At 40.1% G+C, this 26,785-nt stretch overlaps 1 protein-coding gene across 9 annotated transcripts in view; it reads right to left on the bottom strand.

The window, feature by feature from the left end:
• The window catches only part of SMARCAD1 (SWI/SNF-related, matrix-associated actin-dependent regulator of chromatin, subfamily a, containing DEAD/H box 1), a 72,074-nt gene extending 58,956 nt beyond the window's left edge, over positions 1-13,118 (bottom strand). For 6 of the 9 annotated variants that reach the window (XM_064510478.1, XM_064510482.1, XM_064510480.1 and 3 more), the window contains exons 1-3: positions 12,968-13,118; positions 12,538-12,762; positions 669-843 (exon numbers count right to left, since the gene is read on the bottom strand). In XM_064510478.1, the coding sequence (XP_064366548.1) occupies positions 669-843; positions 12,538-12,730 (368 nt within the window). In that variant the 5' untranslated portion in view covers positions 12,731-12,762; positions 12,968-13,118. Of the gene's footprint in view, positions 1-668; positions 844-12,160; positions 12,430-12,537; positions 12,763-12,913; positions 12,937-12,967 lie in introns of those variants that run through there. The other 3 variants (XM_064510479.1, XM_064510485.1, XM_064510486.1) reach the window with 3 other exon arrangements.
• Positions 13,119-26,785: the final 13,667 nt, after the last annotated feature.

The raw sequence follows: 26,785 nt of genomic DNA, 5'->3' as shown, positions 1-26,785 counted from the left end.
TAACAGTGGATAATTAGCAGCTAATGAATAGCAGTTATTTTTTAAGCCATTCCAACTGGTTGTACAAGATGTCTGTCTACATCTTGTCTTTCCTATACTCCCAATGCTCCCTTTTTAGCACCCAGGCGAATTACTATTGCTTACTATTCTCTTCCCTCCTGATATATTCTTAAAATAAGTTTCCAAATCACTTAAAAATGTCTTCTCAATAAGCCAAAAAACACGTCATGCACCCAATACCTAATATTTCTGAAAACGAAGCCTTAACAGTTAAGCTTGGGAACTCTTATTCTACACATTGAAGTACCACTTGCCTTTCTGTCCATACGAAAAAGGAAACAAGCTAAAACAAAGTCCAAAAGATTTTTAAACTAAAAGCTAATATTTTGAAGTTAAGCCTTCACTGCCATCAAAAGGATTTCAGAGGGACAAATGCATGAACATAATAAGCATGACAAGTATTATTCAGTAGTGTGGGGTTATTCCCAGATAAACTGGGTTTTCAGAGAAGACACTTAAGACCTGAATTCTTCTTTGCTGAAAATCCAATAGAGCTTGCTGGGGCAAGTAACCATAAACTAGAATACTTAATCCGCAAACCAGAATCTCTTTTCAATCAGATATTACCTCACCTTGTGTAAATGTTACCAAAAAGGCTTACAGCTTACATTACAATCAGATCTTTTCTTGGAGCACCGTTTTCTTTTGCAGCACGGAAGTTGTTTGGCTCTTCATCTTCACTGTCTGAAGACACGTCTAAGAAATGTACCCCTCTTTGATTCTTGAAATAAGATAGTTTTGTAGTCCTCTTAGCTTCTGGAGTTTCTGGGATGCTGGAGTTCCCTGTCCAAGCCATTTCAGTAGGAGAAAAGACAGGAAAAAAAAAAGTGTCACTTACAATTCTAAATATTCACTTGTGTTTAGAGCCTCAGAAAACTATGATTTCTTGCTCATACACAGTGACTACTTAAACAAAGCTCATATCCTCATGCGCTGAAAACCTCTGCAAGCTGTAATTTTTTAAAGTGGCAAAAGATCTTCAGCCTTCTTATTTTATGAAATAAAACTTTTATACCGTGACATTTAAGAGATGATGTATTTTAGGTTAATAATTCTTCAAATAATTTACACTTTTCAAAAAACAACAAACCATCACAATCCTCTCAGCTACTTCCAGGCCGATCAGAACATAGAAACATCCTGGAGCATCTGATGGCTGATCTACAACCCACTCATCACATAACTTCTCAGAAAGGAAAAGTCAGACTGTTACACTGCAGGAGATTAGAAAGCTACACCGAGGAACATAACAGGTAAGCTGTGTCCCTCTCCCCCGCCAGAGATGCAAGCATTCAGCCTCCTTTTCCACATTATGCTCCAGATGGTTCTTAAGAAGGAAACTTCATATATGGAAACCTCACGTACTTTCAGGATACACAGAATCTGTAAGTAATCAGGATACATCACCATGGAGACATCTCACCCGCCATATACTGCTTCTAATGACACCTGCAGAACTGTCCCACTATGTGGGTACTAGCATGCATTAACATTTCACTTTTGCACATGCTTATAGGACAAACAAAAGCATAAACAGCTAATCTATTCATATGCAACTCCTGAATTAGTAATGAATAACAAATTAAGTCCCTCCAAGTCAACTGTACCTGAAACCAATTCCATGCACATGTCTAGAAAGGTGGGGAAAACATGGCCTCACAGGTAGATTTATAAAAATGTGATACACACAAACAAAATAGGTCTCGAACCTAAAACAGAGAGGATCAGAAAAAAGTAAAACAAAAGAGGCTACAGCTTATCTGACTATGCTAGGTCACCCTGTCTTAGCCCAGTATCAACACCCAGTGTTGCTGAGGTACAGTACGCTCCAACGCCATGCATTTTGTATCTGAGAACAGCTGTAACCGTTAGACTCTGATGCGCCCAGATAGACTCGGACAAGGTAAAACATGTGGTTCAATACCATGCCTACTGAGGGCAGAGCTGTCCTGCCACTCTCTTTAGACAACCTTGAGGGGGAGAAAAAAAAAAGTCTAGCTGATATAGACTTGAATGTGCAGCTCCTAGCTCTTCTATCTTTCTATCTGCATTAAACATAACTAAATACTTGGGGACCACTGCCACCTCTTAAATCATTATTTAGTATCAGTAACTTCAGAAAAGCATCCAAAGGAGTTTGCAAAAGCTATGAGCCAAGAACAGTACCCTGATTTAATGCAGTAGTCCCACATATTCCAGACTTCTTCGCTTCCCTGCTTTACCATTTTTACAGTCAGTAAAGCACACAGAATGGGTGGTAGTTCAAATGTAAGCTGAATAACTTTGCTTAAGACCAGACAAATTACTGACCCTGGAGGCATATGTGACTGAAGAGAGAAAGAAAAATGCATGCAGCAGAGAACATGACAGCTGCAGAAGGCATTTGCTGCATGAATGTAATCTTGCAGAAAATAAATTTAAAATAACTTACTGTGGAAGCATTTGATGATAACCGGATGACACAGGCTTGGAAAGGGAAAAAGTACTCAGTAAACTAAAAAATGTAGTACTAAGTGCCATGTAGCACACTACTGAAAAGGAAAATAAGAACAAGAAAATGGATCCTAACACTCATTAAAGGGATGGGAATGACTGTAAGTCAGACTTCTTTAATATCAGTGAGGAAATCTAAATAATGGTTAATGATAGCTTAGCCATAAACCTTTGTATGGCCTTAGCTACATCTAGGACAAATCCTACGGATAAAAAAAAACCAAAAAACCCACACAGGTATTAGTCCATCAAAACGAAAAAAGGGGAGTGAAAAGAAGGAAAGGCATTTGGCTTATTTCCTCAGCTTTTAACTCATGGAAGAACGTCATGCAATATTCCAGAGTGTTAGTGGAAAACAAGAACTACTTTGTTTTGAACTTTTGGTTCAGCAGAAAAACCCATGTTTCAGTTTTTTAATCTTAAAAAAAACAAAAAAAAGCCTGTTATCTGTCATTTCCATACTACTTACTGATCAGGTTTAGTATGAAATTTTTCTTTCTTCCATGCTATAAAAGAAACTGCTTCCTGAGTGACAGGCAAGTTTTATTTCCTATTTGCTTCTGCTGGTGTTTAGTCCACAATTGCTTTTATGTTCCAGAATCATGGGCATTAATCACAGATGAGTCTTAAGGTAGGACTGAAAATATATGGTCCAGTTTGTTGAATTATTGGTTGAAGTATAATGGTGCAAGTATTTCAAACTTTGCACCATTCAGCAGTCAGATAGCTTTCGGCCTCAGTAATTGCCATAGTTGGAAACAGTTCAAGAATTCCCTACAGAGGAGCAGACACTATTATCAGTCCATAAGGGGCCAAGAGTAGACAGTATTGCCCTTATTAACAAAAATTTCCACGCTTACTCACACGCGTTTACACCTCTTCTCACATGCAAAACTAGAGCTCTCACTCTTCTCCAGTTGACAGAAATTGGATCCTAAATACAAAATTCTGTAGCACATTTCAATTTTATGCCCCCTAACCAGTGTCAGTACTTCCAACTTGTACCGAGTTCTTTATCATCATCAGTAATGCCAAGTACTATTTACGTCATTTTGTGAGGGGCTGCCGAATCTGAAAACCCACCAGACGCGAGGCTGACACAGCTCCCTGTTCCCAGGTACAGCAAGCAGCAGGGCTGCGCGTGCAGTCCCAAAAGACGCAAACGCACATGCAACGCAGATATACACATGGCCAGCCACAAACACACATACACATACTCGCACCACATGGGCCCTCCAGCAACTGGCCTTAGACTGAGTCAGTCTATCCAGTAACTGGCCTGCTGTCCTTGGTCTCCTCCTTTCATATTGCCCCATACGAGCTCCTGCACCCCTACTCCAGTTGTCGGTACAGACGACCCTTGCACACATCCACGACAGACACCCACTATGAACCCCTCCAGTGACTGGCCTTAGACTTGGATCTTCTCAAGTTGCCTCATGCACAGACACACAGATAGGTGTCTTGGTCGACTCCCACACCCCCTGGTCTGCCAGTAGCTAGCTTGGACCCCTTGGTCCCTGCAGATGCCAACTCACGGACCCTCTCATCTCTGCCTGGCTTCCGACCCTACTTACCCGACTCGCTAGCTTGTCCGGCTTGATATTTGCTGGCAATGACACAGACACACATACCCTCACTCGCTCCAGCTGCTGGCAGTGCAGGCATACAGGCCCATAGTCTGACTCCAGTTGCCAGCACTTAGATCTCCATACACGCACAGAGTGAAGAGTCCCATCATGCAAGAAAATAGTTAGATATAGAGTTAATAAGACGACAGGACAGACTGCTGATCAGACACAGGGCATGGCCAGGCAAGCACACTGACCCATCTACAGGCAACCGGCCCCTTCTATTCCCTTATCCCTTTATTTTCCTTACACTTGTTCCTCCTAAACCACCTTGATTCCCTCTCTTTCCCCATCTTTGGTTCCTCCCCTGAACATCCCACAGTAAGCCTTGTACAGTCCCCCAACGCTCTTCCTGCATCCCACAGCAAGTCCCATACCCCTGTAGGCAGTAACCCCTTTCAGTCTGTAAGGTGCCCAAAGAGGTGCTGCCCATGACCCTCAGTGCTGGGTGTCCCCCCGGCCTGCGAGGCTGACAGCTCTGTTGGGGCACCCCTACCTGCTGCTGTGCCTCGGGGCCCCTTATGGGTGGGGAAAGGAGCCTGTTATCACATAACCTAACAAGCTCCATTTACGTGCCTGGTATTTAATGAACAAGCTCATGACTGTTAATAACTTGCAATTTATATTGTAAGAGGAAACATGAGAACATGAAGAAAAAACAGAAAAAACAATGGGAATTCCAAATGCAAAAACAGTACAGCTGGGTTTTTTATTTTTTTATTTATTTTATTTTTTATAATTATTTTTTATTTTATATTTTACTAAGAACTTCAATAAAGGGTAACAGAAGTACATTGGGGGGGGGGGGGGAGGAGGGTGACCAAAAAACCTTCTGCACTCACAAACTCATTTCCTACTCCAAAGGACTTTCAATTCAGAATAAGAAAACAGAGACAATTATACAAAGAAGGTGCAGGGAAGTGAACTACAAAACTCCTGGGAGAGTTGAGTTTTAATCATAGAACCGTCAGCAGAAGCCCTCATGAGGATGTAAAATACATTCGTATAATATAAATACAGCATCATGGGCATCCTTCGTGTTGTCACGTCAAACCTTTCTTACCTCTTGCCTATGATCCAAACAGCAACGCCGCTTTCTCAGCTGCTAACTCTGGAAACATAACTTCACCTGCAAATAAAGCTAGTTTCTTTTGCCTCCATTCACCAACTCCAGAACTTACCAAGCCAAGTTGCAATAAAGCATAACAGATGTACCTCCGAAATACTGTGGGTTCAGTTCCAGACCACCGCAATACAGCTAGTCACATGACTCTCTTGGTTTCCCAGTGCATATAAAAGTTATGTTTATACTATACTGTAGTCTATTAAGTGTGCAATAATATTACATCTAAAAAAACCAATGCACATACCTTGATTAAAAAATACTTTATTGCTAAAAAATGCAAGCCATCATCAGAGCCTTCAGCGAGTTGTAATCTTTTCACTGAGAGAGGGTCTTGCCTCAATGTTGATGGCTGCTGACCGACCAGGGTGGTGGTTGCTGAAGGCTGGGGCGGCTGTGGCAATTTCTTAAAATCAGACAACAATGAAGTTTGCCGCATCAACTGACTCTTCCTTTCACCAAGGATTTCTCTGTAGCAGGCCATGCTGTTTGATAGCATTTTACCCATAATAAAACTTCTTTCAAAATCGGAGTCAATCCTCTCAAATCCTGTCGCTGCTTTATCAACCAAGTCTATGTAATTTTGTAAAGCCTTTGTTATCATTTCAACAATGTTCTCAGCATCTTCACCAGGAGCAGATTCCATCCCAATGAACCACTTTTTTTGCTCATCCATAAGAAGCAACTCCTCATCCATTAAAAGCTTTATCATGAGGTGGCAGCAATTCAGTCACATCTTCAGGCTCCACTTCTAATTCTAGTTCGCTTGCTATTTCCACCACATCTGCAGTTACTTCCTCCTCCACTGAAGTCTCCAACCCCTCAAAGTCACCCACGAGGGTTGGAATCAACTTCTTCCAAACTCCTGTTAATGCTGATATTTTGACCTCCTCCCATGAATCACAAATGTTCTTAATGGCATCTAGAACGCTGAATCCTTTCCAGAAGGTTTTCAATTTACTTTGCCCAGAACCATCAGAGCAATTTACCTACGGCATCTCTAGCTTTATGAAGTGTATTCCAATTATCTTAGCTAGATCTTCTGGATAACTTGCTGCAGCTTCTATATCAGCACTTGCTGCTTCACCTTGCACTTTTATGTTATGGAGACTGCTTTTTTCCTTAAACGTCATGAACCTCTGCTAGCTTCAAACTTCTCTTCTGCAGCTTCCTCACCTCTCTCAGCCTTCACAGAGTTCAAGAGAGTCCAGAGCCTTACTGTGAAACAGGCTTTGGTTTAAGGGAATATTGTGGCTGGTTTGATCTTCTATCCAGACCAGTAAAACTTTCTCCATATCAGCAATAAGGCTGTTTTGCTTTCTTATTTGTGTGTTCACTGGAGTAGCACTTTTAATTTCCTTCAAGAACTTTCCCTTCGCATTCACAACTTGGCTGTTTGGCGTAAGAGGCCTAGCTTTGGGCTTGTCTCGGCTTTCAACATGCCTTCCTCACTGAGCTTCATCATTTCTAGCTTCTGATTTAAAGTGAGAGACATGCAACTCTTCCTTTCACTTGAACACTTAGAGGCCATTGCAGGGTTATTAACTGGCCTAATTTCAATGTTGTTGCCTCTCAGGGAATAGGGAAGCCGGAGGAGCGGGAGAGAGATGGTGGAGCGGCTGGTCAGTAGAGCAGTCAGAAAACACACAACATTTATCAATTAAGTCTGCCGTCTAATATGGGCGCGGTTTGTGGCACCCCAAAACAATTACAAAAATAACTAAGATCACTGATCACAGATCACCACAGCAGATAAAATAATAATGAAGTTTGAAATATTGCGAGAATTACCAAAATGTGACACAAAGACACAAAGTGAGCACACGCTGTTGGAAAAATGGCACCGACAGACTTGCTCGACGCAGGGTTGCCACAAACCTTCAACTTAGAAAGACCGCAATATCTGCGAGGCGCAATAAAGTGAAGTGCAATAAAACAAAGTGCGCCTGTAACCTCATTTTTCAATGCTGATGGCCAGGCAGAGACTAGAATAAAATTCAACCAACAGACAAATGCAGAAGTGAGCTACATGTTGTCCAGTTCCTTCCTTTATGATAAAAGGCCTTAATTTTAACTAAGTTATACAAACCTAAACGTTTTATATCACTTTCAAAACCAATACAGAGCTACTGAAATGGTTTTTAGAAGAGACAAAAGTCACCTCTAGCAAAGTAATCTTGCTATCTTAACAAAGAAAAGAAACACCACACGTGAACTACGGAAGGCCTAAAAACTACCCATTCTGAGGCAGTAACACATCGTGCCACACAGGCCTTCCTATAACCAAGACCAACATGTTGGCAGTAGAAAGTTCCTTAACTGTATTTTTTCCTGTCTGCCCATATTTGGGAGCAGATAGGTTGTCCTTTTTACAGTTGATTTCCTTTATCTGAAAACCACATACCTAAGTTTTAAGAGGAATGCAGGAGAAGAGCAGAAGAGACCTTAGGGAAAATATTAAACTTTTTCATTAGATTTATACAGGAAGATGCAGGAAAAAATTATTTGAGCAATTACCCTTTAGCAAAGCAAAAGATTAAAAACAAAATAGGCATAAAAACTGCTGCCTGAAGGTTAAAAAATGGCTATTTGGGGATAGTCAAGCATGGGTTATCACAGAAATACAAGGTGTATAAAAAGAAAGAAGTGAATGGAAATATCCAAAAAGGTCTGTAAAAAACAAGAGTTCCCCATCTACACTGAATCATTTATTGAATCATTAACAGAATTCCTCAAGTCAGTTTTCATGACCGTAGCCTTGTAGACTATATTCCAAACATACTATTCCTGGAAGTATGCAAGTGACATACACTCATGACAGCTTTGCTTAAAAGCATCCTGAGGAGAATATGTATGTATTTGTTAAAACAGAGTAGTTTTCAAAAATAACACAGCCTTAAATGTAATTTTATTCTTTAGAATATAAAGCCTGGAAGAAGATTAGATTTAAATAAAAGGTGTATTTAATGCATCACTTGGTGCCCTCTCATTTTATTTTTACTTTAAATAGCAATCAGTGTCCAGTGTCTTCATGGCAATGCCTATCCCTATGAAATGCTAAGTAGCCTCTCTAGCCCCCTCTCTCTAAAAAAAGCAATATTCCTTCCCCCCCGCTCCTAACCTCCATCTATCCTACTTAACAGAATCCCTTAACAGGAGGAGAACAACAACAACAAAGTAAATCATATACCTAACAGAAGTCCTTCCCATATATTTAGAGCAAATTATAACCTTGTACAGTAATAACGGTTTAAACATTTATTGCCATAGTACATAATTATTGGAGGCAGCATTCCTGATTATGGGTGATTAAAAAGGACTATTAAGGGATAACCTGTAATCATAAGATGAACATTTGACTCTAAGGCGAAAAAAGGAAACACAGAACTCCTAAATGTTAGGGGAAAGAAAAAAATGGATCTAAAAAAAATACTTCAGGTTGAAAAAGTGTAGGTTTTTTTCTAGTTATTTTAGGTTTGGGGGTTTTTTTAGTTTTATTCACTACTGTTTTTCAGGAAGCCTGTGTCTAGAGCAGATCCACATTACATCTCCCTGTAATTCTGAATACAGCCTCCCACATCAACCATACACCATAGTCAAAGGAGGCTGGCCTTTTCTCTCAACAGAAAACAAAACTGATGCTTACTGTATTTACTACAATTGCACAACAAATAGAAGTTGTCAAATAGAAAGCAACTCCCCCCAGCTTTGAAAAGCAGTATCAAATACATGCTGTTCAAATCTATAAACTGAGTAATACTCCTGTTTCAAAGGAAAATGTTTTCATTCACTAAAATAATCCTAGATAACCACAGTATTCTAAGGTGCTTCTTTCAAGGACTCATTTTAAACAACGATTAATGCAACACATTTTCCTCTGAATCCTCAGAAAAGTTCACTACACAGCCATGTCATTACTTTTCTCCACAAATGCTTTAAGTGTATGATATTCTCTGAGCCATGACCTAAGCCAAAGACATCATCTTCTGATCATGAAGAAAGTGACAACAGATAGAAATACAAAAAAAATGGTCCCACCGCAAGTGAATGGTGTGACAATCTGAAAATCATGACTCTATAGCCCAATCTTTTGTGTTATATATTTCAATTGTACAGAGAGGACAGCAACAAAATCAACTATTAGTAGCATCATATTATATATATAATCATTTAATTTCATCCACAACTTTATTTTAATTCTCTGGTGAAGCTTTTAAATGTGCTTTCTGAATATAAATCTGCTCCATGTTAAGCTAAGGAAATTGGAATAATCTCATTATCTTAGCACAGTAGGCTATTGGGAGAATTAAAAAAAAAAATCTATTTTAAAAATGAAGATAGCTTCACTATTTACCACTGGGCACATCACCATTTTCTCAGACTAATAAAATCCAAATCTGTGTGTTATTTGGTAAGTAAGAGTAATCTCTACAGAAAACTATAGAGAAAAATCAGATATATTTTTTCCACCTTTCTTTCAGATACAATTTGATAAATGTGCCCTTATTTGATTTCTACGCCTCAGTGAAGTCATTTTCAGCACATCCTACAACTTGGCTAAAAAGTCACTGCAAGCCTATGTAATTTTCAAAACACAGATAAAGATGACCAATTCTTCTAGCTATTAAGACTCCAAACTGCTTAAAACACAAGGTATGCATGTGATGTACCATCACAAAGTGATTGTAAAGGAGCTAAGAATAGCATACCCAGGGTGTAGAATAATCTAACAATATAAGTTTGCTCTGGGAAAACAAAAAGAGCTAGCTAAAAAGACAATTATGTGTTCCATGGCACAACAGGCATCTAAATATTTTTTCTAAAAATGAATGGAACTGATGGAAACCAGGAGGACATGCATCTGCTAATCAAATCCAGTTTACCGTTTTACATTTAAGTGCCTCATATCCTGCCGACAAATGAGTGTTTATGTTCTATCGATTTCTACAGCCTTAGAAAGTACTATCTGATTTTTCGAATGGTTGCTTAATGAACTCACTTAAAATGGGTTAAATAAAAAGCATATTCTGGTTCTCATGTGCAAATACATGGGCGGGGGGGCAGGCACAACACCACTCTTCTTTAAATCCTCAGTATCTGTGAAACATGAAGTATTATATAAATGTAAAGTACTAGTAATTGTATATCCATTTTAAATGTTAATTAGGGTCCTAATTCTACACCAGCATCTGTATCCACAGATTCTTATTTAAGTTAGCCACTCGCTGCAAATTTTATCTCAACTTCTTCTACCCTACTCTGATTTGCTGGTGGCTACAATCATCTCCCATTAGTTTTCTCAGTATTTCTTGGTCTTCCACAACAGTTGCTCTTTACGCTGTCCTTCGTCTTTCATTACATCACATAACTAAACCCATACCAAGAAATTAATGCCCCTAAATTGTGTATTGCATCCCTGCCCTGTCATCCATCCTCAATTCTGCCTACTTAGAATATAAGCTAAGGGAGACCCATACTTAAAAAATGAGTTCCAAAGTGGAGACCCATACTTAAAAAATGAGTTCCAAAGTTTCTTGGTCTTAGTATTATGGTCTACCTATGTACGTTCACCGACCAAATCAAGTCCACAGACAGATTAAAGGAAAAAAATTCATAAAAACAAACCAAATTAGCTGCACAACAAGCAGAGCCATCCATTACTTCATGTCTATGTCCATCACACAAGATGAAGGGTACAGGGTTCCTTCAGTAATGCCTACACTAGATAATGACTTATCACATATAGGAAAACAAGTCTTGTGTCAAAGTGCACTTCCTCAGAGAGCGCCAGTTTCTCAGCAATTCTTAGCAAAGCACATGCATGTAGGAACCACAACTAACAGTTGCTGACTTTCTGTATTTTCTCCTCCCTCGCACCAAAACAGCCTCTCTGGTATGGGACAGGCTATTTAATTCCAGTCTGGCAACCCTCAAGGCAGTATTTTTTTCATTTATTTTTAGCATGGACCCTTGCATTGATGTTTACTACTACAAATACAACAGCACTCCAGTCACTTGAAAACAGCCAACCTGCACAAAACCAAAATTCATTGAAAACAAAAATATCAATCTAATATGAAATTCATCTGCTCTCTTTTAAAAGATTAATTCCTCGTTTTAAGTGAAAAGATTTCTGTATCTTACTGCACAGAAAACATCCTGTGATAAATTACATTCCCCAAAGGCAAGTCTGTATACAAAAAATAATTAAGTGAAATAAGTCCAACTGATATTGTTGCTCCATTAATATCTAAATGCATAATCCAAGCCTCTCTGATCTCTCCATTAACACTTGCATCTTGACATCTGTATCAGAAGAGCTATACAGACTACATAATATATATATTTCAGATATTGTTCTTATTAAAAACATGTAATTTTTGTTCTTCCATTCTTATAGCTCCAGCAACAGAAAAACTGGTATCCATACAACAAGCAAAAAACAATTTCACAAGTGAATGTGATTGCTTAGTTGACAATCATTATGGCAGTCTACCAGTATTAACTGATTAATGTGAACAGAAATAGCACATGCCTAGTGAATCAGCCAAACTAGAAAGAAAGACCAACAAACCATTACATAAACAAATGTTTCATATTTCTGTAAAAAAACACAAGCTACTGCCAAAAAAGGGGACAAGCACTGCTTCAAAAGTGTTAATCTAACCAGCTAGTGAGAATCGGCAGCAGGCTCTTCAGCTCTCTACAAAACCAGGCCCAACTGAAAAAAAACCTACTTTAACCCATTTCAGTTTTCTGGGATGTTCCACATTTCATTAATCTAGGAGTCAAAAAAAAAAAAAACCCAAACAAACAACAACAAAAAATCAGACCTATGTAGTGTTGCACTTACCAGACAATAAAATGTACTCTTTTCTTTGAAAAGCCTAAGATGTTTTATTAGCATATACTTAAGAAAACAATAAGGAAGTAGGAAAGGTTGGCATACTGTAATCAGTCAAGCTGGAGTTCACTCAACTGAAAAATCGTTTTCATCTCTGGTTATCAGCAGGTTCCTGACTCGACCGCAAATGCCCAGATTTAATTAGAGCAAGCACTGTTACAAAAACAGGATTCTTTGGGGGAAGTGACTGTGAAATACACGTGCATAAGGCAGTGTAGCTGCAAAACAGAAAGACAAAAAAAAAAAAAAGAGAGAGAACATTTATTTTATTTCTAGAAGTGAGGTACTCACAGGTGCTTGCACTGCATGCAAAACACCTGACTCACCAGTTATCTCTGCCACATCCGAGGCCGGCGTGTCTGGCCTGCTGCTCCCATCCGCAGCCTCTCCGCCGCCGCCAGCGGCCCTGCCCGCCGCCGCCGAGCCGGCTGCCTGCGCCTGGGCCACGGAGGCAGGCAGGGTCTCCACGTTTTTCGCCTTCCTCTCAAAGCGAAAGCGGTCCAGATTGAAGAGACTCATACTCCCGGCCGCTGTCAGCGCCGGCGGGCTGTCTGCGGGGGAAGCCGGGAGGAGAGGCAGGCGGCACTCGTTAAACACAGCTCGGCAGAACCACCACGGCACTGGACACCCCCCTGCCCGCCCGCGGCGCCGCCGCCACCGCCGTCCCCCCGCTGACCCCGCTCCCCCCTCCCCCGCACACACCTGCCGCGCACCGGGAGCGGCGGCCCGGCCCGGCCCCGCCCGCCCCGCGCGCACCTCGCGGAGGAAAGGCAGCTGCCCCGCGGCGGCGGCAGGGCAGCGGCGGCGGCGGCGGCGGCGGCGGCAGGGCACGCTCCCTTCAGAAGCGAAGCGAAGCGAAGCGCGGCGGCGGCGCGCGGGGATGACGTCAATGTCTCCCCACCAACCCCCTGCGCCGGCACGGGCAGGGGCGCGTGCGCTTTCGCGCCTTTTCCCTCGAGACCGGCGCGAGCCGGTTCCTCCCTCGCGCCGCGGGCGACCCTTGGGCTCCGCCGCGCGGGGAGAGGGGAGGGGAGGGGAGGGGAGGGAAGAAGGAGGCGCCGCGCCCTGGCGGCTTGGCGCCGAGGGCGCGCGGCTGCGGGAGGGTTTTCCCCGCGCCGCCGGTTCCGCACGGGCGTCCACGTGGGGCCGGGCGAGGCGGCTCCGCGCCGTGCGGGGAGCGGTGCGTTGCTGCGGCCGCGCACATGGCAGCTCCCAGCCGCCTGCGCCGCGTCAGTGCCGCCTCGATGCCAAATGGTGGCGTACCCGCCGCCGCCCCTCCCGAAGGGCGTCTGTCGGGACCTCCCGCTCCACCTCGGACTCCTCGCGGGTTATGTCCTGTGGCGGCAGGGCGCGGGCGGCTTGCGCTGTACTGGCAAACGCCCGCCTGCTGCGCCTTGGGTGGGGACGGTCACTGAGGCTGCAGTAGCGGACGTCAGCCTTAGGAGGCAGAGGTGCCCAAACTAATAAAACACCAGCCACCTGTTAAAGAAAGTGCCTCAAGACTAGACAGCCATTGATTAATATTATATTGGGGGACCCAGGTGCACCGAATATTAAAACCATTCTGGGGAAAATGAACTAGTTAATAAAAACAAAAGCTGCCTCTGCATCTGTTGCACCAGTTCTGTAGCGCAGTGCTCACTCAGAGCTCCTTAACTATTAACCTTACTGGATGCTTAAGTAGCAATGCCCAAATGCCCTAGCGAGCGTCGAGGCTGTGCTCTACTAAGTTATGTACCACTTGCGTCACTGCATGTTACCGGGCTGCGTGGAGGCAGGGCTGAATGTATTGTCTGACAAACTTGCTACAGCCTGAAAACTGGAAGTGCTCCAGGTATTTCCAGAAATGCCACCTACACAGACGTTACTGCTACATGGGAATTTCTTCCTCTCAGAATCAGTTTCTGTCACCACTAGTTATCAGATCTAGGCACTAGCTAGCTTAGACTGAATCATCATCATCATAACATCTGTTGCTCTCAAGAGTTTGATGCTGGCTTTGCCACTGTGCCCTTGACAACACTTCGTGGTGCTCAAGCAAACAGCTATATTCACCACACATGAGCAAATAATCCAACCCATTTGTGCCCAGTTCAGTTCTCCTGCCCTTTCCATGGGAATAACAGCAAAGACAAGTGGTACTATCTTCAAAATGCTTTTCCAATACTCAGATAGCAGAGGACTTGAAATGGGAAGCAGCTTTGTGTTGATGTCACATTCAAATAATGAGTTGAAGTGGCAGATTCCCCCCTTAAAGATGGATGCAAAGGCAAGGCCAGATTTGCAGACATGGCCCGGGGTGGAACACTAGATGGCGCAGAAATTATTTGCGATTGTTATCGGAGGAGGGCTAAATTATGCAGAAGAAAGTGAGTGCCTGGGTTAGACACACTGATGGGGTGTAAAAAGGCAGCTTGGTCTACAGCTGTTTAGCAGAAATGAAGGAGAATTCCGCTTTGCAACTCATAGCTAAGATAAGTAATACAATGATCAGGTTTGTCTGAGAAGGGGAGAAAGGCCTGCCTTTCCTACAGGGTCTGGCTACTACCAACTGACATAAAATTTTCAAGCCGGCATATTCCACTTTCTTAAAAGGCTACCTACTACTATAAATGCGAATAAAGCCGTTTGTAGGTACCTCAGAAGCTAAGCTGTGTGAGGGTAATAGGAGGAAAAGGATGGACCATAAGGACACTTCCACAGTTTCACGGTAGGGGGTAGCTCCACCCTGGATCACAAAGCTCATCAGCTTCTTTGCAGAGTATTGGTATTACTGTCTCTGATCTGACTGTCTCATGCAAACGTACAGCAACATATATCAACATCTATATTATTGAAAAAATCCAAAGGAAACCCAACATTTTATGCATTTTTTTCCCTCAGGAGAGAGTAACAAAATGCATGTGATAGATAATAGCCACATTGCATGGTTGACTTCAAGCAGACACTCAGAAACGATGGTGATAAAGGTACAGAGAAGAAGAGCTCACTCTAAAGGTGAAAAACTGAAGAAGGGAGATGGATCTGGAGAAAGCAAATGAAAATGGGAGCGTAAGCACAGGTCAGTCCGTACTTTTGGCTCATCAAGGCAGTTAATACCACCAGTCTTGGGGGGAAAAAAAAGATGACACAGATTCCAGAGTGGGAGAGAAAGCAGGCAAAAGCTAAGAAAACAGTGAAAACTGAAGAGCTTAAATTCAACACTCCAGAATGTGTCAGATCTTAAAAAAATATTGTGTTAATAGGAATTAGCACAAATCTAGAAAATGCTGCAGTTGATTTTTTCTTTTTGCAGTACTTTGAACTTGAAAAGACTAGGTAATTGCTAGGTATAAGTATTATTAACCAGCTATAGTGAATTCCTGGCAAGCAAGGTGAGCAAAGCTTTTTTTTTTAGGTGTTAATGACACCAGCTAGACAGCCTGTGCTTACTGGAGAACTGACAGATTGCTATCTGCTATTGTTTTGAAGGGTGTGGATTCTAGACATAGAGAAGAAAAGGGAAAACTTCAGGGAGATTTGTAAGATTTCTTGGAAGAATACTAACTCTAAATCTTGGTAGCAGAAATTTGAAAAGAATCTATTTATATATAGAATTGCTTTACATATGACATTTAGAGCTGTTATATTTGACTTGTTTTTACTTAAGCTATGATTTTATTGCTAAGCCAATGATAAAGACAAGCATAACATATGGTTTGTAGGCCTTCTGAGATACTAATAAAGGTTTCTAAAGCAATGAATGGGGATTTTAGACTATAATGGCCCAAACACTGAGAGAATAGGAAAAGAAAACAACAAAAAACAGATTAAAATTACTTTTTTTAATTTATACAAATTCAAACATTGTCTTTGGTAGAAGTAAAATCAAGCAATTTTAACAGCTTGATAATAGAAGTAAAAATCTGTCCAGATCCAAAGAGTCTCATCATTTTATGTTACTCTTTCCAAATATTCAAGTTATTAGTAAAATTGCTGTTCATTACTAAACAATGACCCAGGACAAAATGTGTCCATAGCCATTTCTAACAAGTCTCTCTCCTTTCAGCTATTGTTCTTTGATTCATGCACTTTTTATGCCCTGTCACTTCAATGAGTATTGGTAGAGGTGCTATATTGCATTAAAAAAGAGTGTGTGGGGGGCAGGGGTGTGTGAAAACTACATTAACTACAATGTGAGAGCATACTGAAATTATATTGCGGTACATAATCAACAGGGTCTGTGACATAGATTCTCATAGCACATCTGTTGGGGCTTGCCCCCAAATATTGTATAGCATTGGTGGGAAGTGTTTCTGCTTTGTTATAAATTGTGAGCAACAAGACAAGCTGTCAACTGCAGATGGGTTTGTACTTGATCATAAATTCAAAAAAAAAATCTAATAAAACATTTAAACTAGTTCATACATCTGCAGTTGGAAAAGCAATGGGAGTTGTATGCAGTACATGACGTTGCTGTAGCAACCTCACCATACCTAAATATATGAATATCCAAACTATTTTGATGTGTGAGCTGCAGAGTGATTACAGAGTAAGGCCTCAGGTCGGAACTGTCCCAGAGCTGTCTCTTTTCTTTCTTACCCAAGGGGGTATTCCTTTTTATTGTCTGTTGAATAGACAGCTTATTCTATTCAGGAGACTATAAAAAAGAACACCCTTTGGGTAAGAATGAGAAGATAGGACTAGTTTTGTAAAACAATATTGGTATTACTGTACACAACTCTCTTTCCTTTGTGTGTCTGAAGGTATTCTAAAAGTGTCAGTCTAGAGCAGTTCATATTTACTAGGAAAGTGTTTTTCTAGGGTATTTTTTCTCACCTGAATTTGTTTTAGCTAGATTAGTTCAAGTAATATTATCTGAAGATTAATCTTACAAAAGAGGGAAATATTCATCTTTTTTTAGGTTTCACTTGTAAAAAATACACAGAGCGTTTAATTTCCTCCATTGCTCCTTTATGTCAGTTCCTCTTTTTGATTTTATACGTAGTTGACAAAGAAACAAGGGGGAGAAAAACTGTGATTGTAAAATCTAGGAAATTGGAGCTGTTACCCATTTCATTCACGCAGAGCAAATGCTATCACAGAAACAACATTGAATGTATTTTTAAAAACTGACCAATTTTCAGATGGTTATCTTTTGAGAAACTGTGCATCTATGATATTTCCACTGAATTTTTTAGCATTTTGAGGTTCATTCTCATTTATTTCTCAGCATTATGCCCCTGAAGAAAGAGGCAATATGATTCAGCACTTAATCATAGAATAAGTGGATTCTGCACCAATAAAGACAGTGGTTGTTTCTCCAGAGATTGAAATGGCAGCATGCTCAAGCCCAGTTTGTACTACTTGTCCCACTTCCACACTGTACTGCCCTGCTTCTGCAAAGACTTACGGGTATGCCAAACTTCATGCATTTTAAGTAGTCCTACTGAATCCAAAGGCCTTTATATGCCATTGTTTCACTTTGTAATGGCTCAATGAGAAGGTAAACAACTTTATTTGGAAACAGTAGAGTTAAGTAAGCTTGATTTCCTATTAATTTAGGTCTTTGTCCTCCAGCTCCTCCTCTCCCCCTCTACATAATGCCTCAGCTCCTCATTAAAGTCCCCTCGCCCCCCAATACCCTCACCCAGCAAAGAGCCGCCTCACCATAGTGCATGCCCTATGTACTGAGCCGTTGACTGTGTAATAGGAAATTTCTGCCTTTTCCTCTCCAGTGATTTTCACTTCCATGGAACTTCTATGTATTGTGAGGACTTCTGCTTCTCTTTCAAATAGTACTGAAATGTGGATGTCCGTTTCAGAAGTTTTTTGTGGGATGGGGAAGGGACAGTTTGCCTGACTGGATAAGCTTTTCCTCCTCAGGAAACTGGGCTAATTATTACAGCCGCAAAACAGTCTCTTATGGTAAATTACAGTAATTTGAAGATGGCATTTGGACACTTGTGAAATTATTTATTTACAATAATAATTATAGAAAGAAGGTGCTACATTTTCTCTAAACTATTAGGAGATTTAATTTCTTAGGCATTTCTGTTTAAACTGAGATTTTTTTTTCCTGACTAGACTAATTTTATTTTGAGGACAGAGGGTTGGGTTATGTGTGTGGAAGGAATAGAGCGAAGAGGGTTTATTCTCACAAACCAATCTCAAAGAGAAAAGCCCATAGGGCATTTCTGGGCTACTTACTCACTTTCACTTACTTACAGCTGGTAAGTGATACAGCACTTGATATCTTACAGGATCATGCTTAATGTACCATGGTCAGGATTGCAAAGTGGAATATTTGCAATGTGAAGCTCTCCAGGGACTTCACCTCTGGCCTTTGTGTACTAAGGCTTGGAAGAGACACAGCAATATCATGCCTACATCACAGGAATTCTTCTTTGGCAAGGTATTACCTATTAACAATCCTGCATGCTTAGATGGCCTTTCCTCATTTTTAACAAAACAAGGTTTTTATACCTTGTTCTCTCTACTTTTAATAAATCATATTTAATATTAATCCAATATGCAATGGAAATATGTTTATGTATAGTGAGGGGAACTATGCATGAAAATTAAGACAGGGCAGGCAAATCTGCCACTAGATACTTGATGTTTCTTTTCTATTAACTTTACATAAAGCAGGAATTGCTACTGAAGCATGCTAAATGGAACTTACCTGAAGGAGTACTGCCTGACCTCTTGCTGATTGCAGAAATAGTAGAATTCCACAAGATATTTTGCAGAAATACTTTCCACTTACAAAAAGATTTTCAAAATTTTGAAAATATTTATTACATCGAGATATGGAGACATTTATATATTGTTAGATTGCAAAAAATGTGAATAAGCCTTTAAAAAATGCTATATAAATTCTCAAAGTCCGTTCATGACCTTAATGTAATTACACTGTGTGCAATACCAGCACTGGAATAATTGTTTAAATAAGGGGGAATTAAGGGTTGTTCAATCCTGGGGGGGGGGGGGGTAAAATTTACTGCTTTTCATGTGTGTTGGACTAGCACTTTTATTGTGAGTAGCAGCTACAAAGCCACTTTCTTTTTATGTATCTCCTGAAGGTACGTAAGGTGTGGACCTTATGATATTACAGTATTACAGTTGACGTTTCCTGTTGTTGTTCTAACAAATGAAATTGGACTAGTCTGAACTAGCTGGTAGGCTGGCTAATGAAAAGCTTAGTTGTGTAAAATATATCTTCAACCTATGGTTTATAGCAGAGGACTTCCTCCTATCCAGATCTGTTCCTTATGTATGTACGTAGAGTTGTAGATAAATCTGTCTGAGGCTGGAATACCAGTTTCATTGGAACAATTGAGGGAGTTTCACACTTCATACTTCTACTGTACTTGCATTCGGGCACAGCGGATCACCACCCATGCAGAGTTCATTGTAGGATTTCAGACTATCCTTGGATCATTTAAAGCATTGTTAAAAGAGACAGTCAAGGGTGATCCTCTGATGCAAAATTTGCCTTGCCTCAATACCTCCTTGAGTTAGTGGTATCCTATATATCCTAAGCACTTAGAATCTCTGTTGGCTCAGAAAATTATGCTAGAAAAGAAAGCAGTAGTAACTGTTTACTTAATACTTAAGGAGCTAAAAACATCTGAAGGAAATGCAGCTTCCTCAGAATGAGTTTTCCCTAAACTGCTGAATATATGACCTTTGGACTGATAAAAAGAGACACATTTCTTATCCTTGCCAGTAATTATTGGTGTTATTAACTAGTGAAATACACAGTAAAATAGTAAACCTTACCATTTTTTTAAAACAGTATTGGTCAGGATGCACACTGCATCACATTTTGAAGATTATCCTAATGTAAGGTGGTATTTTAAAACAATATTTTAAAAGAATAATAGATGATCTTTGGATGACAAAACCTGCTATAACAGGTCCTACTCAGCATTTGGTTGTTAGAAGTACGACATACCTGTAAAAAACTGGGATGGCTTAGGGTTTGATTCTACAGGATGCTGTGGCGTTGAGCTTAAGCTGCTCTATTTGAAGCTGAGAACGAACGCAGAACGGGAGCACTACTCTGCAGCGGTTTTTAAAGACGCTTTCCTCCAAGGCACCCTCGTTTTCTAAGTGACACTGCAACAAATGCCCATAGTTTATTATTTAGATACAGTTCCTCAGCAAGGAAGTTTAAATTGTTGATAAACACTTTTAAAATTTCTTTATTTAGCATATTTAGAGTTTGTACATTACAAGGAAAATTACTAGCACATTAAGACTATCAATAAAGCCCAAAGTGAGCAGCTGATAACCAAAGAAATAACCATAACCACGTTTTAGAAATAAAACAGTGTCAGAAACTGGTTTTTTTTTTAAGTTGCTAGTGGTTCAGTGGGCATCAGTTTGTCAGTCTGTGACACTTTAAAGGGAACTTATGTTCAAAGATTTATGAACATGTATCACTCTCGAGGACCATCGGTTGGTCACCCAAAGCTGAGACATCCCAAATTACTCTTCGTGCAATCACAGACTAATCACTTTTTGTTTCAAGGAACAATTTGGTGAGGTGTTAGCATAAACTCAAAAGTGAAAGCCAAAAAATATTTTAATCCTCTCGAGTCAGGTGAACCAAATATGTTTCCCAGAGTATGCTCACATGCTTCCTTTCTGTCTAACTGCTATCAGGATACACTTCTGCTACTGTCGTAGTAGGACATCCTTTTGCATTTTAAACACTGCATAAGATGCATAAGATGAGAGAATGAAAATGATCAGGAAGTAAAAGTTGTTTGGCCTAGTGTTTATATAACTGTACCCATGTTTCACCAAAATAATTTCACAGGTGCATGTGTGCATAAATACACTCTTGTATGCATAAACAAATACGCTTTTCTTTTTTCAAATTGCATTTGTAAAACCTGATTCAGCCATTTTTCTCAGCTACACTGTTTTTACCTTTCAAGGCAAAAGTTGGCCCTTAGTACATAACATGTCTTCACTGGCACATTATTAATGTATAAGCAGTAAGAAAGTTCTGTCATGTACTGTTCTGAATATCAGAGAAACAGGAACAAAGAATATACAGTCTTTCATTAGGTATGTTTACATGTTATTAGGTATATTTACATGTTATGTTATAGCCCTTCATTTTCTTTAATTCATGCTTTTAAATTCTAAGACCTCAGTTAACAGCAAAGAGAGTGCCAAAAGAAGCCTCGTCTGCACAAAAATCAGCTAATCCTAAATATGTTTCAGCTAGTTCTTTTCCTAAAAGAAAATTCTAGAAAATCCTTTTTTTTTTTTTTGGTATTTTCTTTAAATTTCTTTATAACCCGCTATAACTTGATACAGTTTTTGATATTTAAAAATTTCAGTAAAGGTTCAGTAAATGCCTCACTTTGCCAGACAGGAATAGATTAAATGCTGATGCAGTTCCACTCTTAGGATTAGTGTTCCTTCCTCCATTTCTAGTTTCGTAATCAGATCAATGCACTTTGTTTCATTTTGTTTTGTTTACCGGGGGTGGGGGGAAGAGTCTTATGTCTAAAAACTTATCTCTAAAAACCCATCTTAATATTTAGAAAAATGTTTTTACATCTTTGTTTCTAAATTTGATAATCTGCTGTTTCCTTATGATATCTTAAAGGGATATAGTTAAACTGGAATTTATATAACTAATGTTTCACTATTAACTGCTAATTCATTTTGGTCATTTTACTATAAACTTTCCATAGTAAAGATTACTGTTATTACGTTGCATTTAACTATTTGCACACATTTAAAGCTTCGCACATTTAAATGTTTGGGGGAAAGATGACAATTTCCTGGTTGGTGTCTGTGCAGTGAGATTTTGTATTTATTCTAGATGGAAAGACACTTATTCAGGGCTGCAACACAAGCAGCTGAAGCCTGAAACATTTTTAATGAGTGAATGATTATGCCAACCTAACAACAAATTCAAAAGAAGTTATAAGCACTTAGTCCCCCCACCCCCAAACCAAAGGAGCAACAGCCAGAATGGATTTGTGAAAAAACAATGTCAAACCAATGTAATTTCTTCCAAGTCAGAGCAGGAGGCCTTATGAACAGGGGGGACACAGCAGATGCCATATATGTTGACTTTAGTAAGGCTCTTGCACTGTGTCACTAGGACATACCATAAGTTGGGGTATCCTGTAGCTTACCCATGAGCCATGGAAACATAATTTATATTAAACTCCAGAATTGGCTGGATGGCACTATAGAGAATGGTCAGAACAATGTATCAAATGGGGTTCTGTTCAGCTGGCTTCTGTTCACTCCTTGTATTTACAGCCCGGGTCAAGGACAAAACACTATGTGTATTAAATTTGAAGATGACACCAAACTGAGAAGGGACCGTAACATTAAATTTCAGAATGGTCTTGGCAAATTGAAAAAAATCATCTGGAAAAAAAATTGCATGTTATGCAATAGCAATAAGTATAGATTCCACCCTTAGGCCCCCCCCAAAAACCCCCCAGAAACCTGTATAACCATTTTGCAGAAACAGATCCAGGAGTAATGACAGATCATGAACGCAGCATGAGTCAACAAGATAAGGCCACAGTGAAAAGGGAAACGCCACACTGGGTGTATGAAAACAGGTGCCTCCCATAAGACTACTCTCTTCTTTGAGTAGAACTGCTCTACTCTGTACCTGGTGAGGCAAGAGTGCTGTGTCCCGTTTGGGGCATTGCACTTCATATTTTTTGATGTGGTCGAGTTGGAGGTAGTCCAGAGGAAACCTCTGTTTTTTCTGATTTCCCTAAAATATGGTCTTTAAAGAAAGATTAAATGAACAGGACTTGCTGAATATGAAATAGAGAATACTTTATGTATAAAGATGCTGCAAAAAGTAGCGAAACATCTGTCCTCTGTTTTCATGAGAAACAAAACAAGTAGTGATTGCATTAGACAGAGAAATTCTTTCTAACTGTAGAGATAATTAAACATTAGAGTATAACATCTGGTTAGGTTGTGGATTCTTCATCATTAGAGACTTTTAAGAACCAGTTAGACAAACATCTGTCAAAACTGACATAGGTACAGTTGATCCTGCCTTCAGGCAGAGAATGGACTGGATGATCTCTCGCCATCCCTTCCAGCTAATCTGTTTTATGATTCTTTCTCTGTTTCATTATAAATCTTTTCCCAGATTCTTTAACTGCCTTCTTGCACTGGACTTTTACAGGAGCAATTTACAAGAACAATTCAGAAAGTCATGTAGACTTCTTGGAGGCCTTCCTTATTTAGCCTCTTCTTTAACTTTTACCGTGTAAGACAGCAATATCACGTGAATAACAGCTTTAAGCCTGTCCAGTTAATTCTAATATGTTACATTTTTCTTTGGTTAATGTGTATATTTCACATGAAAAAAAAAGCATTTACAATATAAGTATACTTACAATATATTTACCATATGGGCTGTACTGAAATGATCAGGGATGTTAACTAACCCCCAAATTCCTATTCCTGCTTTTGAGGCAAAAACAAAGAGAGGAAAAAGGCACATGCTGAATAAGTACGTACTCTGATTCTCAAGCTAAGATGAACCAAACTGCAGTTCCTAGAGACATTACTGCCTCTAGGTACCCACCCTCTCCTCCACCATAGTTTCCATCTCCCTGTAATGTAAGGACGGAAGGGAAGCCAGGCTGCTGCTTACCAGCAGAGTTCACGACCCACTACACTAACTTCAGCTGTCACTGAGGTTAGGTAACTCTTGTTGTGGTGGTCTGTTAAAGGCTGTGGCTGAGCAGAGTTCTGTTATCGCTGCTGCCATCCCCACTTTGTGGCTAATAATATCAAAAAGGACAGACAGACAGCCATGGCCAGCAACAGAGGGCAACTGTCCTTCTGCCTCCTGCAGCCCACGCTCACAGACCCCAGCGATGCCAAAAAACGGAGCAGAGGGGTCATCCAACCGAGGCACCCCTTGCCCCGCATGTGGGGAAATCAAGCCAGTACAGTGTCCCTTAAAGCAGCTGTACACTGACGGACGTGACCCCATTTAAATACAGTATTCTCCCTCGTTTGTTTGTCCATCCCGTATTTTGAAAAGGTCCCTTTTTCACTGTGAAAACCAACACAAAAGGAACTTGGTAGTTCACAAAACTAATCTCTAGAGTTTTCTCAGTTTCTGACTCTTTATTCACTCCTTTTTAGAAGGCAGGGCAAGGGGAATATTTAATAAATATTTTTGAAGACATGCTATGAGCTGCTTCACATTTAAGGGTTTGTTGAAATTTTCAATTAAATGAGAATAAATCTTTTGGGATGAAAACAAAAGTGCCTCCTAATCCGCATGGCAGCATTACACACAAATAAAGACATTGTATTGCCTACACTGCAAAAGCTGAAAAGGGTATTTACTAAGTATTCCCTAGCAAGTACTGTGGTGCATTATTTTCTAATTCACTGCTATGCTGACAGCTCAGTTTTCAAATAATGATTAAGTGAAGCCATTAACATTTCTGTCACTTCCATTTTAGTTTTATAAAAAATGAAGTATATTTTCTCCTTTAAAAAGAATCAGAATAATGAAACACATATTCTTATGTCTCTGTATTTTCTATGCATGTATGGTTAAAGAATTTAATCATGGCAGAATTTTCTGTCAAAGTAAAGCTAGCTACGTTATCTGCATTACAAGAATTTTATCACTGCTCCACCAAATTCTTCAATGCTCGTATGCAGAAACTTTGCTGCCACTGCTATCTGTAGTGATGAATGACTTCTGTGCTAAATTTAGCCCCCCTAGCACGTTTTCATTTCCTGCAGAAATCAGGTGGTCAAATGCCTAAGCAGGGAGAGGAACTCTAGCTGATGTAGAAACAAAACAAAGCATGTTCTCATGCCCACTAGGGGCAGAAAACTGTAATTAGGATTTGTAATGTATCTATGAGTCCACACTATACCTCAACAAAAATGAGGTAAAAAGCACACCTTTTTTGCTGTTAAGATGCCTCAGAGACTTAGATGCATCAATTGTAACAGTAGTCATAGTGAATTAGTTTTGAGACAATAAGGAATTTTATTTTATTCCCCAAATACTTTAAAAAACCAATGTAATAAAAGTTTACTTAATTCATAAATATAGAATAATTTAATTATTACATGGACCGTGTCCTCTCTTTCTACTAATGTTGCATAATATCTTATTCCAAAACTAATCCTATTACTTTTAACAGGACTAAGTTCACAGTAAGATATAACTCAACATTGGGTAAGTACAGAAAAACATTGTTCTAAATGACAGGAAAAGATGTATTCAAAGCAACTGAACAATATAACACATACTAACCCTTTGGCCTTTAATAACCTCATAATGTAATAAGAAAGAATAGAAACAGAAATCATTTAAATGTGGACTTAATATGTAAAGCGAGGTACTCTTTGTATGCACATTAAATTCAGAATGCAAGGAAAGAAGAAATTTAGGCCTGTTCTCATCCTGTTGGAACAGCTAATGAAAATATATTTGACTTCTAATGACAATAATGTGAGCTCTTCTTATGATAACTTTTATGGATAGTGTATCTTGTAGTCTCTCATCCTAAGCAGGTACTCAGAACTACTTCCTTATTTTCTGACATTGTTTTTTTCACAAGTTTATATTCAGTGTGCAGAAAAAAACACAGAAAAGAAAACAGGACGTACCGCACAGAAGTAAGATTCATGGAAGATCTTTTTAAAATACAACTCAATTGTACCTTTTAAAGTGTCAGCTGGTCAGATTTAAGACTCCGTATGAATTTTAACAGTTAGGACTAAAACTCACTATTGTTTGCAATCAGAGACATAAACTTAAATCAGGGCCAGTTTTGGAGTTCTGTATAGATAGCCTACAGCTCTACTAACTAGAAAGGTAAAAATGATGTAACAGCTAAATGTCCACTAGATGCCAGACTTCCTTTGCAGAGCAGAGCAGTCACACAGGCTTTCCAAAAGCTTTACACAGATGGCCCCTATATTCTCTGTCTCACTGATGGAGTGGACACTAGCTCTAGTATTTAGCACCAAATCCTGATCCTATTCAGATTCAGTGACAAACTCCTTGGATTTATCCCTGGTATCCCCCAGAACTTCCAAGAAAGGCAAAACATTTCAAAAGGATTAAAAATAGGAGTTATCAGTAAGAAGAATCAGGCTGGGGGTGGGGGGAGGTCTGTGTCCTTCTTTTCTGTATCAGCTGAAAGCTCCCAGTGAAGAGATGGGGATGAATTTTGTGATTGACTTAATCAGCAAACGAACTTAGCTGAACATCTGCAAGGATGATTGCTGACTCTGCCTCCTGTGTGCCTGGTGCTTTCATCAACAGGTAGGTGATCTCCCACCTCTGGCTGTTGTCAAATAGGCCAGGCAGCAGCTCGAAAGATTGACTTAAAATGCTATTGGGGCAATATTTGGTTTTGATTATCTTGCATCTGTGGTTTACCAGCACGTGTGAGAGGGGCCTCCAGAGAGCAAGCATCCCTCTACGGGGGGTGGGGGCTGAGGGGGCAGCCGCTCTCCCGCCAGCGGTGCCAGCGCTGGACACGCTCCGCCTCACATCACGGGGCCGCCACGGCACCAGTGCGCAGCACC

The sequence above is a fragment of the Dromaius novaehollandiae genome, chromosome 4, assembly GCF_036370855.1.
Source record: "Dromaius novaehollandiae isolate bDroNov1 chromosome 4, bDroNov1.hap1, whole genome shotgun sequence".
NCBI lineage: Eukaryota > Metazoa > Chordata > Aves > Casuariiformes > Dromaiidae > Dromaius > Dromaius novaehollandiae.
Note: the sequence above shows the minus strand (reverse complement) of the source record. Positions and strands in the feature narration are given on the sequence as shown.